Source organism: Panthera pardus, unplaced genomic scaffold (genome assembly GCF_024362965.1).
Source record: "Panthera pardus isolate Hobbes unplaced genomic scaffold, ASM2436296v1 HiC_scaffold_25, whole genome shotgun sequence".
Taxonomy (NCBI): domain Eukaryota; kingdom Metazoa; phylum Chordata; class Mammalia; order Carnivora; family Felidae; genus Panthera; species Panthera pardus.
The window spans coordinates 59,318,908-59,332,870 of record NW_026526821.1 but is presented as its reverse complement, the minus strand read 5'-3'; the positions used below and the strand labels follow the sequence as shown (position 1 = coordinate 59,332,870).

Sequence of the window (13,963 nt, the reverse complement as noted above, 5' to 3'; positions counted from 1 at the left end):
TGGGAAGAAATTATGTGAAGAAGTTTAAGTACCCTCTATGCCATCCTCCACATGTGAGTGGAGAAATTACAAAGGGAAAATACACAAGGGAAAATTAATGACTTCTATACTTTGATTCCCGCTCTCCTATGATGGAAATGATCACAGATTCTGAAGTTGGAAGAACTCAGACAACTTACTGCTGCTGGTCCACATACCCAGGAATCTTTTCTATAGAGTAGCGGGCAGAGCATCTATAAGCCTCCTACAGACAGGTAATTGTTACCCTAAGACAGCCGGGTCACATCCCCTTTAGATACTCTCATACCCCCTGAACTTACTGGTGCCCTTACATAACCCAGAACAACTCTATGCCCGCTTCCCAGTAAAACTCCCTCAACCCCTCCAGGGCCCCTGTCATGTCCCCAGGGGTTAGTTTATGCAGACTAAACCCATTTAGTTTCTTGGATGGTGCGGTGTCCTCTTACCCTGGTAATAACTGTGTATTTTGTTTCTATTGAAACTAAATTATGATTAGCCTGACATAATTTAATGAGACCCACAGTGCCAAATGAAGTCATTTGATGTAATGGGTGGTAATTCAATACATTCTCAGTGAAACATCAAAGATTATGTAATGGTTAATATATCTACATATGTTAGTACAACCACAAGTAAGGGTGTATTTGTCTGCTAGACTATGATATACAACTAAGAAAAAACTACCAACCAACCTCCACTCTAAAATGTCCCTGGATCCCATTGCTGGAGAGAGAACTTTGTACCAGATGGATGACCTGACCCAATGTGGCCTTTCTGTATCCTTCCTTGTTTATGATAAAGAGACTTTTTAAGGAAGCGAAGGGTATTAAAAGAACTACATTTGGCATTCACAAAGCAATTGACACTTTTATTACTTAACATCACAACCTTATGAGGTAGGCCAGTATAAGTGCTGTCATTTTATAAGTGATTAAACCAAGACTGAGAATAGGAAATGAGAAAAATCGTGAGCTGCCCAGGGCCAAACAGAAAGCAAGGTTGGAGCCAGCTGAATTCAGAAACCTCAATTAAATTCCCAGACAAAAGAGAACAGGCAACATTTAAAATAAGTTTTATGGATTTCACTTTGAAATAAAACAAGGAAACATTATGTTACCATTAAATGATATTAAAATTGTCTTTTATGGCCTTGATTTTGCTACCAAGGCTTCGTTTTCAAAATACAGAAAATTTAAACAGGCAAACTTCTTCCAGGTTAAAAATTCCATTTATACACAAAAAATCTTGCATTCCTTTTGAGGTTATTTTTTTTCTTAATTTGACTCCGATGCTAACCAACAATATGCCAAAGGGCTTTGTACAAGTTGCTACATCTGAAGTGTCATTGATTAGACCCATTCTGGTTCACAGGGACATTTTCCCAAAATAGATTCCTAGCATTTTATAACCCTCCTACATTTTCACAAAAGAGAATCTGGAACACAGGAAGGAATCATTTCCCCACACACAATACTCATCTTCATCGTCATCAAAAGACATTTGGTTAAAATTCATCCGCACACCCAGTTCACATCCTCTCTGGTAACAGTGTGGCCCCCAGCCAAGCCTGAGTCCTCAACTCCAACACCAGGCATCAACCAGTCTTCCCACCTGGTTTTCTCCAAAACACACCTACCCACAGCCAGGCTGATGCTTCTCACAAATGGATGCAGCACTCAACTCCCTGCCCCCAGTGCTCTACTGCTTCCCATCAACACCTCTCTACCTCCTGCACCCAGGCAACCAGCCCTCTTCGAGGCTGCAGCCCACGGGCCCTAGCCCTGAAAACCACTTAGGGAAATATTTTCATCCCCTCACGTGCTGAGACCTTCCCCAAGCTGTGGGTATGCTCTGGGCTCTCAACTAAAGACAAGCACTGCTGCGAACCATACAGCCGCTTAGGGCCATGGACAATGAGCACAACCAACTGGCCTGCTCTCTACCCATCACCCTGCAGACAGAATGTGGAGGGTCCCTGTGTGCACCTCTCCTTCTGCCTTTTGTGTTCTGGTGAACTGCTCTGACACTAAGAGCCAACAACAGGGATAGCGGTAGGCCTTAAAATGTTTGCTTTTCCAGGAAGGTAAGAAAGGGTCAAGGTACCTGAGGGTCAAGATCAGGAATCTGGAGCAGTTTTCTGACACTATACAGGGCCTGGGAAGCCTAACTAAAGGAGGCATAGATGAAGCCATGGCTTGGGCATGTCCGCTGGCAGTTGATTTGAAAAGAACCAAATATGTCAGCAGGTTCGACTGGGAAGCATCCCTGTGTTGTTAGGGGCTCTGCTTCACTCCCCTCCCCCACTAGAACATGGGGGTGCAAGAGGTTTTCAACCCATGGACAGACGGAAAAAAATTTTTTTAATAGAATGGAAATAAAATAGAAAATATCAAAGTGCATCACACATAGTAAGGATAAGTGTTATTTTGTGACAATTATTTATTTCAGTTATGTGTATGTGTACGCACAAAGGGTTGCAATGTTAAATGTGTTTATTACTGTGAGTCATCATGGTGTAAAACGTTTGAAAGCCACTGTTCTATAGTACCTATCATATAGTAATGTCTAATACTCTGTGAATGCTTACTGAACAAACAAATTGATGAGTATGAAACAATCCATTTATCACAACTTCAAAGGTTCCAATCTGAAAGAATATAAAGTATAATGCCTATTTGAATAAAAGTAAATGGATTCTGGCCTATGTGAACCTATGGTGGGGTGGGGAGGGATACGGCGAGGGGAGTAGTACAGAGAAATCTGAGTATTTCTATTATATTTTGACAGACTTTCTCCCCAATAACTAAAATGTTTTATATTTAAAGGAAGATTAAATACAATTTTTTTACTAAGTTCATTTGGAACACTTTCCCATTCACTGAAACTACCTCATAATTACAAAAGTTTGGCATCTTTAAAATACTTGGTATAGGTAATTCCACCATGATTCATAAAAGGATCTTTCAGAGACACCATGAAAGCCTTTGTTCAAGTTCTTTCTTTGCTCAAGATGCCTCTATGTCCTCTCAATACCCCCACCCCCACCATCTGTAAAAATCCCATTCATCTTCCAAGGCTTAGTTCAAAGGCCACCTTTTCCATGGAAGCCTTTTTTTTTTTTTAAACTCAATCTTTCCTCTTTCCCTCCTCTACCACCCACCCCAGTCCCAAATATGGTCTTTCTCTCTTCTGAATCGCCAGTGCTGAAAACCTCCTTTTCCTTTATATACTCGTATCATTCCCCTATTAGATAATCACATGTACAACCCAGTTTACTCATCTTTGTATCCCTTACAGCAGTGAAAGTAATGGTTAACCTAGTAAAAAGGATGGTCATTATTTTAAAGGCCCTGAGGAATGGCTTACATGTCCAGTGACTGATCAAAAGCTGGCGGAGAACAGGAAGGAGCAGACAGGAAGAGGGGAAGAGAGTGGGAGGCTGGAAAGAGATGCTATTCCTCAGAATTTCTGCCCCTACAAACTTCCTGAATCCCCAACTCTTCAGGGGTCCAATTCTACCCAGTGAAGTTATGGAGCCACTGCAGAATGAGTGCCTTCACCTTGTTCCAAGCTCTCTCTTGGTTAGATTCTGCTTCAAACCAGACACGGGAAGTGAAATTAGAAGTAGAAATTAGGGCTACCCTTTTCAACTTTAAGTAAGGCTGAAAGGAAAAGTTGAAACAGCTATCTGGATAATTTAGACCCTAAAGGCCTCTTTGAAAAATAATTATGGGTGTTTCGACAGTATGGGGAGTGGGTGCAAAGAGGCCGAGGAGATGGTTCTTGAATATTGAACAGAGATTGTCTATATTGATTTTTTTCAACAATACTGAACATTTTTCTTTATACTGTGTATACAGGCATTTGGGGACAATTTCTGCCACGACTAGACAGGTTCAAAGCTACAGTCACAACTAACAAACTGCAATCTGTTTTATTGGTAAACAATGTCTACCAGTTAGAAAGAATTGTTAGGGATTAAAATACCATTCTCCTTTGCCATTAACCTGTACTTTCCCCCAGCCTCTCCAAAGAAAACAGGTGTCTTTCTAAGATGAATTAAAAAAAGAAGTTTTCAGTGGTATTCATTTTAAACTTATAGATATTTATAGGTTAATTCACATAGGGCAGGCATAATTTCCCAAATCATGGTATTCTGTTTTTAGATTTTTAATTTTAGATCAATATCTTTTAGGGCTCTGACCTTCTCTTTCTTTGATATTTTGACAGAACCTTAACTTCCAGTCCATCAAGGTTTTGTTTTGTAATTAACTTCAGAGCCGCCCTCATGAACTGGGAGACATCTGCAGCTCTGTAGAAAATACACTGGATTTAAGGTCAGAAAACTGAGTTTTGAGAAGTTAATGGCTGGTTCGAATATGGCTGCTCCACTTATAGATGTGTGACCTTGGGCAGGTTACCCCTGACCTTTCTCATCCTCAATTTCCCAACCTGTAAAATGGGAAGAGTAACAGTATATGCTGTTACTAAGGTGGCTGTGAGGGCTAAATGAGCTAAAACATGTAATATACTTAGAGCCTGATAAATGGTAAGCATTCAGTCAATGTTAACTTAAAATTTCTACTGTCATTTGCTTTATGGTCTCAGTGGAGTCATTTTACCATTCAAAGCCTCCACTTCCTTATCCACTAAATGGGACTCCTACCACTTACCACCTCCGGGATTGTTATGAGATTCAAATAAGAAAACAATGGATACGAAAACATTTAACACACAGAAAGTACTCGATGTTAGTTATTTTGGATTACTTATAAGCTTAAGAATAAACCATTAGCTTAAAAACCTATAAACTTAAAAATAAACCACAACACTGAGTTAGAAAATACCATGCAAAAATTCATCCATGACTGAAAAGGTCTGTGTTAGAAATGCATAGTCAAGTAGTTTGATTGATCTTTAACATATCATAAATATGTTAGCCTGTATCAAATGTAAACTTTACATTTGCAAACTTGAGACACTCTTTCAGTTAAGCCAAACTGTCCTACTATATTGTAAGCAAGAAAGCCTGCACGTTTTCATAAGCCAAAGATAAACCCATGCACTGATTAAATTCTGATTGTATGTACAGCAACTTTTAAAAAATGCTTCGTTTTTTCATTTTTAAAAAGAATACATGTACCCTAGCTAATGTAAATTTCAAGTCAATGCAATAGACATGCAACATGTAACTGTGCTCCAGTTGTAACCCAGCTGGAAACTAAGGATGCAAAGAGAAATAAAGCTTAGACCCTGTACTGGAAAAGCCCACAGAGTATAGCTGGTAATTTCACAACAGTACTTATGAAAGTCATGAGGGGGCTTCAATTTGAGTCAGCAAGCTGACAAGCACCATAAAAACATGCCAAAACAGTAAGTTCTTCCCTTTGACTCAAAAACTATCTTTTAAAAGCAAAAGTCATTTAAAGCACAGTTTCTATCTAGAAACCTAATGAATTTGTGCCAGAAACCAACATTTCTAAATGTAAACCTGTAAAATAATAGGTATCTGTAAATGAAAGGCTGAAATAACCCCAGGAGCAACAAGACAGTAATTAGCAACTTTTATAGAGTAATAACGTGTTTCATATTCTTTCTGCACTGGCTCTTTGAAGTTTCCAGTGTAATATATAAAAGTTTTATTACAATAGGGCCCATCGTTGTGTATTTTACAAGCAGCAGCATTATGCAGAGCTACTCATCCTCCACCGGATCTTGTATAAGAAACTGCTCGATAATGCACTTGCTTTGTGTCCAGTTTAGTTTGTTACACCTGGCTTCAGAAAGATCAAAGTCACCAGAAGCCCAAATCACTGAAATAATCCACATATCATCTGTACAATCTATAAATCTTAAAGCAGCTTAGCTTTAAAATTGTACATTGCATATTCATGTGCACACCACTTGCAGTTTTAGACACATGTGAACTCTTTACTGAATTAAAGCAAAAAAAAAAAAAAAAAAATTACCAGAGGCAGAACAGAGTGCAGTTAATATGCTTGTTCCAGCAGCTGTTCATTCCCGTAAATATTAAACATAACACAAGTTCCTCCAGGAATATGCGGGCAGTAATTTTACCACCTGAATAGGGCTGGGTGAAAACATTTAGGAGCCGGGGGTGGGGGGATAAGAGGGATGCTGAAGCAGCCAATGGGATTTTTAAGAAACCCGCAACGAGAATTAAACTGCTTCTAGCGGCGATTTACCTACAGCAGCTCTTCAACGTGACAACACGGAGCAACAGATCCCGGAGTGCTCCCCCGGCCGCCCGCTCCCCAGGCTACGAGCTGTGAGCGTGGAATAAAGGGACACGCGGGGCGCCGGGGTGGGGAGGAGGAGGAGGAGGAGGAGGAGGAGGAGTACAACTGTAGTGAGGTGTGAAGAAAGGGCCCAAAGGGATGGTGAACCTCGAGGAATCGAGTCCCCCCGGGCCAAGGCCTCTGGAATTCCCGCACTCGCCCCCTGCCCCCGGTCTTCACTTTCCATCTCGGGTGGGAGTGGGTAGGAGACAGAAAAGATGTAGCCGCCCAGACCCGGCGCCTCCAGGCAGGAGGCTGGAGCATCCTCTAAGGGCACTTCGCAGCAGCACCAACTCCAGGGGGTCGGTGGTGTGAACCAGAGGCTCTCGGAGATAAGGGAGGGCGCAGATTAAGAGAAGGGAGGTGAGAGGGGCTAGGGGCCGAGGGGTGGATCCCCAGGCACTAGTGACACGTTCTAGAAATCGGGTCCTTTTCTCTCCATGGCTGCGCTCTGCCCCTGGCTCCCCAGATCACCAGCCCTTGGGCTGGGGCGGGCAGCACCGGGGGAGAGGACAGGAAAGGGGGGCAAGAAGACGGGAAGGCGGCCGTGCATCCATCCCGGGGAGGCAGGAAGGAGCCGGCGGGGCTGGCGCCCCTGACCCACCCCACCCCCACGGCGGCCGGCCGCCCGGAGCCCCCGGCCCAGGTAAGGGCGCGCGGGCCGCCGCGGCCGCCCCTCGCCACTCCCGCCTGCCCAGGCGGCGGGCACCGGGACTCACCACAGCGACTCGAGGTCCCATTCCTGGAGCAGGGCTAAGTCGAAGCTGTCCATGGTGGGAGGTGTCAGCGCCGCCGCCGTCGCCGCCGCCGCCGCCGAGGCTCGGGCCGCCCGCGCGCTGCAACGAAAGGCGCCGCTCAAGGTGCATCCCGGCCGAGCCGGAGCGGCCGCCGCCCGCCCGCTGCCCGCCCCCGGGTCGGGCTTCCCGGCGCCCCCCGCCCCCGACTCCCGGTCCGCCGGGCGGGCGGCAGCGGCCGGCGCACTCACCCGCTCTCCGGCTCGCGCGCAGGCACACTCAGGAGAGAGCGGCGAGCTCGCCGCGCCGCCGCCGCCGCCTCGCCCCCCTCCCTCCCCGCGCCCGCCCCTCCTCCCCTCCCTCGCGGCGGCCCGGCCCGCTGCAGCCGCCGCCGCCGCCGCCGCCGCGGAGCTCTGCGCCCGCCCGCCCGCCTCTTTCTCCTCGGGGAGGCGCGTGTGCGCGGGCGAGGCCGAGGCGCGCGCGCGCCGTGAGCCCCGCGCCGCGCCCGCCCCGCGCGCCCCTGCGCTCCCCGCGCCGCTCACCGGGGTCCCGCGGCGCTCGCAGGCCGCGCCGCCCCCTCGCCCTGCGACCCCGAGGCCCGTCTGACCCGCCGCCGCCCGGGGCCGCCCGGGGCGGTCCTGCGAGCCGGGGAGAAGGGAAAGGCGGCGGTGCCGAGCGCAGCGGGATGCTGAGCCGGGCCCGGCCTGCCGCATCTTCTGCCTCTCGCCCTTGCCCGGCCCCACCCGGCCCTGCCCGGGCAGCACGCACTTCTCTGGGGGCCCAGAATTCCCCGGACCCTGCCAGGCGCTCCCGCGGGCGGAGTGCAGGCTGCAGAACTGGAGGGCGTGCTGGGAAATTCCCTGGCCGCCCCAGGCACCGGGAGAGTTAACTGAGCTGCCTGCAGCCGCGCTGTAAACAAATCGTTTAAAATATCTGGAGTCAGTAAGTTAAGTGAAAGGGAGGAAACCTCTTCTGACAGGACCTGCAGTTTGGCCTACAGCGGGGGTCCCAGCATCCTCCAGCTGGCCGTCCCTGGAAACTAACCTTCTTTCTTTTTATTTCTTACTGGGAGAGGGGACAGGCCTCTGGGTGTAGACTGTTAACTTCTCGCCCCATCTCCTGTCTGGAGAGTGGCATATTGTCAGCTGGAAGGATGACAGAGTATCCTTGTGGCTGCTAAAAATCAGGTCCTTTTTATTACGACTTCCTTGACTGTTAAGAACAGTCCTCCCCCCTTCCCTTACTTTTACAAATGTGCTGAGAAGCCCGTGCCTAGATCAGGACCATGGCCCTGTTTTTCCACCACAGCTGGCGGAAACCAGAACCCTCCCTCAGTTGCCTGACTTTCCTGTCCTCTTGGCCACAGCTCTGGGAGTCTCACTGAGGATTCCAGAGAATTCCTGGAGACAACGGTACAGAGCAGTGTGGTTATACTCCATCACTTGCACCAAACCCCCAATTCCCTGTGGTTCCGGAGGCCTTTCCCATACTCTCACCTTTGTTCATTCTCAACAAGAAGGACCACTGACTGGAGCCACCAGAAATCTAGACCCTTGGAGAGAAGTCACAGGATCCCTCCATCAGTCCTCCTCACCTCCCTGACCTCTGAATGAGGATTAACCAACTAAGTCTGGACAACATGTGGAAGAAGAAAAGACCAATAAGAATTCTTACCTATCTGGGTTGGATTACAAAATGTTCAGCCCCCTTGTCTTCCCCCAGCTCTGAGATAGTCCTTCCTTTATTAGCATCCACAACTAATGTGCAAAATGTAAAACAATTAAGATAGAGTGAGTATCAACATAGTTTGAGAAAATGGAATTTTTATTTTACAAGCCGACAACTCTCAGCCCCTAAAATTCCTCCCTCATTAGTTGAAGGTAGTAACATGGCTACAAAAGAACAAAGAGAATGTGAATAGGGGAGAAAGTAGTGGTGTGAAGGGCTAACTTCCCAAATCCCAATCTACAGTGCATTTGAAGAGAAGAAAAAAAAAATCTGTCTTCCTAATATCTCCTTAGCATAAGCCTTGTTGGAAATGTTTGCTCTGGCAAAAGTGAGATGCCTGAGACATCCAGACAGCATTCCCAGGAACAAAGGAAGGGGGTGGAGGGTGGAGGAGAGTGAGAACAGCCCCTCTCTGGAAGAACTGCAAGTTCCCCTGCCTGAACAAGAAATGCATCCTGTCCCTGTGCTCAGGGCTGCAGCCTGGAAGCTTCTCCAGAAAGGAGACCTCCCACCCCTCACAGAGATCTGGCTTTCCTTCCCTTCCCACCACATCTGTTTATACAAAGAGGGGCTGCTGGAGAACAAACAGAACCATGTTTACTGGGAGTCCCATCCTGGGCTTGAAGCTTAAAGATACAGATTGGCCCTCACCACCACAGAGACTGATGATAAATAGATGGTCCCAGAAAAGGAAAGCGAGAAAGCGCTAGGGGGTATAGAGCTGGTGGAGTGGTTTACTCAAAAAAAGGCCTCTCCTCAAAAGTCACATAGTAATGGGTAGATTTATATTTGCATTTAAACACAGTGCCTCATGTTAATACATGAATGTACTTTGAGCCCAAAGCAATTTCAGTGTGGGTATTTATCTTTCTTCAGGAATAGCCCTTATTTTCTGTTTGGGGCCTGTAACATAGAGGAAGTTATGTTAATACATTTATTTCCAGTGTATATTTTTGTGTATAGTGTCCAGTTGGAGAATATGGTCTTTTTTTTTTTTTAATGTTTATTATTTTTGAGAGAGAGAGAGCATGAGCAGGGGAGGGGCAGAGAGAGAGGGAGACACAGAATCTGAAGCAGGCTCCAGGCTCTGAGCTGTCAGCACAGAGCCCAATGCGGGGCTCCAACTCACAAGCAGTGAGATCATGACCTGAGACGAAGTCAGACGTCCAACAGACTGAGCCATCCAGGCACCCCGAGAATATGGTCTTTTGAAGAAACCCAAATCATACCTGTAGGTAGCATTTTTACTAAGTTGTCATAGAAATAAATTAATAGCACTTGCAAGTAAGATGTAGAGCAGTTAATGAGAACCTTTATAGGGTGATCTTTTTATTATTTTTATTTACCTGGTGGATTAAGATGTTCACATTATCTTCTAGACTCTAGATACACATACCAAAACAAGTGCTCAATCTAGCTGTCAAAACTTTAAATCCTTAAGAAGAAGCAAAAAAAAGTTTGGACTTCCTGGGATTAGAATGCCAGAACTAAAAGGGAGGTTTTGGGGTTTTTGTTTTTGTTTTGTTTTGCAAAGGAGTAAGAGACTCCCTAAATTAAAAATAAGAACTGGTGTTTCCTATAAAGCAGATGTAGCTTCCATGCATACTAAAGACCTTCAGACTTGAGGGACTCCCTCCCCCTTCCCTGGATAGATGCAGATAACACTACAGAGAGCTGAATGAAACCACCCAGCTCTGAAGAGCCGCTGGGGAAGTTAGCTAAGGGAGGAGCTATTGGCTCCCTGAGTCAGGGTTGGCTTTTTTGTAAGCTAGATCTATGAACAGAAAGGGCTGAGAAAGGAACCCTGATCAGTCTTGAGGCAGGCCTACGAGTGCACCCAGCAAGGACCCCACTCACATTCCACCAACCTAGAACTGAAAGCCTCCAAAACGGACCCAGAAGCAAATCTGTGGCGTCTAACAAAGATCTCTCTTTGGGTACAAATTGAGAGAAGAGAAACTTTGCATGGCTATGTTAATTCATGTCTGATTCTGAAGATGTGGCTATGACTCAGAAGGTCACGATCGCGAGTGGCCAGGTGGAAATTTTCCTTGTATAATCCCCACCCTTCCCCCAGAAAATTATGCCTGGCTAAAAGCCAGCCGTGCAGGTGTTCCTGTTGGAAGGTCAGGGGAGCCCCCAACCCACCTCCTGCAGCATTGCTTGTCACTGTCACTGCACCTTCTCTGCAGTTCCAGCTAGGCTGCAGATGCATCACAGTCTGCTTCTCCTTCCAGAGGCTTCTTGAGTGTAACTGTATCTAGGGATCGCAGGATAAGCCCCCTAGGCTTTCTGCTTGCAAATTACATGCTAATATGTTGAGCCCCAGGACAGCTTGGGTTTTAATCCACTAGGAGTTCTAGTGCCTTTCCCTCTGTACTGGTATCTCAGAGTGGTTCTAACCTAGGATCTGAGGTGCCTTTCTTTTTCTATTTTTCTCATCGTTCACCAGGTCCTGAGCAGATGGTGTGGCTGTGCTGGCTGTCATCACTCCTCCTATGTTTCCATGGAAACATGGGGCATAGGGACCATCTCTGCCTTGGGCTCTCTGACAGTATCCTCTGGCAGAGAACTTCAGCACTGTGGCCCCTCCCCCTTGCCTGCTCACATCCTGGAGAGTTTGAGAAGGACTTGTGGCCCTAGTAGCCAGGGTTATTTCAGAGATTATCTAAGGACATGCTTCCCACAAGTGGCTGTGAACTGGCTGCAAAATGGAGGGGGAGGGGAAGGGGTGCCAATACCCTAGTTGCGTGGCACTTGTGTTGCAATGGTGGCAATATTTGGATTATCTGTCCCCTCAGCCGGATTCTATAATGACTGATTATTGCCCACATGTCAAAAGAGAAGCTCCTAAGTTTGCATCTGCTCATCAGGCAAGAGATACTTAATGAGTATAAGTATGTTACTAACATTCTACCTCCTCCAAGTGCATTCCATATATGTGTGTGTGTGTGTGTGTGTGTGTATACTTTTTTTTTTTTTTTTTTTTACAAAACCAGGTTTTCCCTAAGGAATGTACGTACCTTCCTCAAACTTTCCAACATCCTCCTGCCTACATAATTCACTTATATAGCCACTGAGACATTAATTAGATTCAGAAGCCCATGGAAACAGCAGAGTTGGGCAGGGTCAGAGGCCAGGCAGGGCAGAGAAAAGAGCGGGGAAAATGACCCCTTGGGAGAGGGGTAAGGAAGCAGAGGGAAATTTTTCATGCCACTCAAGTACCAAACAAGACAAAGATAATTTCAAAATGTGGTCAACTACCATAACATTGTTTAGAGAATTAAAGTATTGTCCAATTAAAGAGATCTTTAAGAAAAAGCTGATTTGGTGTAAGAATTCCATGCAAACGTCTTTAGTGTTAGTTGCTTCTTATATAGCTGATACAAAAGACTAGTTAGTATGTGAAGCTGACCACGTTTTAAAAAAGAAAAGAGACAAAGCAGGCATATCTACTGAAAATTAAAATACTGGCAAAAAAGGCATAGGATAGTCATAAAAGTAGATCAGAAAAGTATTTCTTATCACAGATCATGTATTTTGTGCCATCCTGACCTACTTGGGGGATAATCCCATTATTTGTGATAGGAGAATCCCTTGGTGCTGGTAACAAGGACCAACCATCCTGACTTAAAATTAATATCCCCACTGGCTCTTTGTTGTGCTTCTGCAAGGTGTGCAATGGCCATCGTGCAAGATTCAAAGACTCTTAATCTGTTGAGAAGAGAAGATGACTAATCGTAATGATAGCAAACATTTCTATATTATAATATTTCTATATTATAACTGAGTACTGTTCTAAGTGGCAACTCCATTTATTCCTCCTAAAACCACATGAGGTGTGTTACCATTGCTTTTATTTTACAGGGGAGTAAACTTAAGAAGCAGATAAGCATCACAAACCAGAGCATAAAAGAGAGGGGATTAGATTTAAGCAGGCACAACACTATACCACTATACTATACTAACTTCTATAGTATACACTAACTTCTATACTTACATACTTATATATACTTATATACTAACTTCTATAGTATACACTATACTAACTTCTGCCTTAATTGTCTATAGCATTGAAGTATTCCCATGCCTGTAGGTGCTTAAATAATAAATGTAATACAAATCTACTCAGAAGGTGAGAGCACTCTACCTCTCCCCATGCAATATTCCTTCCCCTAGTTTTTGACCTCTGAGTTCTGCCGTACCACACCTGGAGTAAGACACGCATCCTCTCAAGTCTCAGTGCCCTCCTTTGCCACGTGAGAGGCTGAGTTGGACATTTTTTGTCTTTGTCATTTTTTGTCTCTGACAGCTCTAAAATGTTAGAATTCTGTTTTCAGTGGTTCCTCCTGAGCACTGTCAGACAGGAATCCCTGGAGTACATCAGGAAAGCCATAAATCTTTTTTGTTTAAAGGTAGGACCTCCTCCTTGGCTTAAACAAATCTCAAGGTGTTGGTCTGTTCCAAACAGGAGTGCTTGCTGTTCTGTTAACAGACAGCAAGACCAGCATGTCCAAGAGGAAGAGACTTGGTTTAGGTCTGGGGGGAAATGTGAGAAAGAACTCATAACATGACTTTAGGTGCCAGACTCTTTTCTCTATAGCACCAGAAAGTATTCAAGCATGGGGCTGATTGTCCCCATGAAGACCCTGGAGGATACTGAGGTTGCAAATGGACCAACTATGGCTCACAGCCTGAAGACAGAAAAATTTCAAAATTATGTGTTGATGGGTTAAATATTGACATGTGCAAAGGGCAGCAGTATAAGATCCTCACAAGGTCTTTCAGGTAGTGGCATCTCCAGTAGCTCAAAAGTCTAGCAAAGGTCCTCCATCCAGAAAAAAACGAAATAGAGAGCAGAGTCTACCTCATCAGGATACAGACAATGGTTGCCTCTCCAGTATGTATCCTCCTCTTATTTACTAACAAAACCTAAGTTTGGTTTGGGGAAGTACTAAGCCCAACTGAAAGAACTATATTTTCTTGGCTCTACTACAGCAAGAACTAAGCATATAACAGTTTGGGCCAATGAGACATAAGTTCAAGTTCACTGGAATTTCTTAGAAAGTTTTGCTTTCCTGAAATAGGCACCATTTCTTCCTCTAGGTCACTTGCTTCTTGTCTAGAATGTACTTGAAGGCCTGAGGCGGAGCAGCCATCCTGAACATAAAGGGCAACAAC

General features: G+C 45.5%; 1 protein-coding gene across 10 annotated transcripts in view; it reads right to left on the bottom strand.

Annotated features, from left to right (window-relative positions):
• Positions 1-13,963, bottom strand: part of AFF3 (ALF transcription elongation factor 3) — a 570,287-nt gene that overhangs the window by 521,152 nt on the left and 35,172 nt on the right. For 8 of the 10 annotated variants that reach the window (XM_053890583.1, XM_053890586.1, XM_053890587.1 and 5 more), the window contains exon 2: positions 7,040-7,156. In XM_053890583.1, the coding sequence (XP_053746558.1) occupies positions 7,040-7,092 (53 nt within the window). In that variant the 5' untranslated portion in view covers positions 7,093-7,156. Of the gene's footprint in view, positions 1-7,039; positions 7,157-7,305; positions 7,404-7,596; positions 7,706-13,963 lie in introns of those variants that run through there. The other 2 variants (XM_053890585.1, XM_053890584.1) reach the window with 2 other exon arrangements.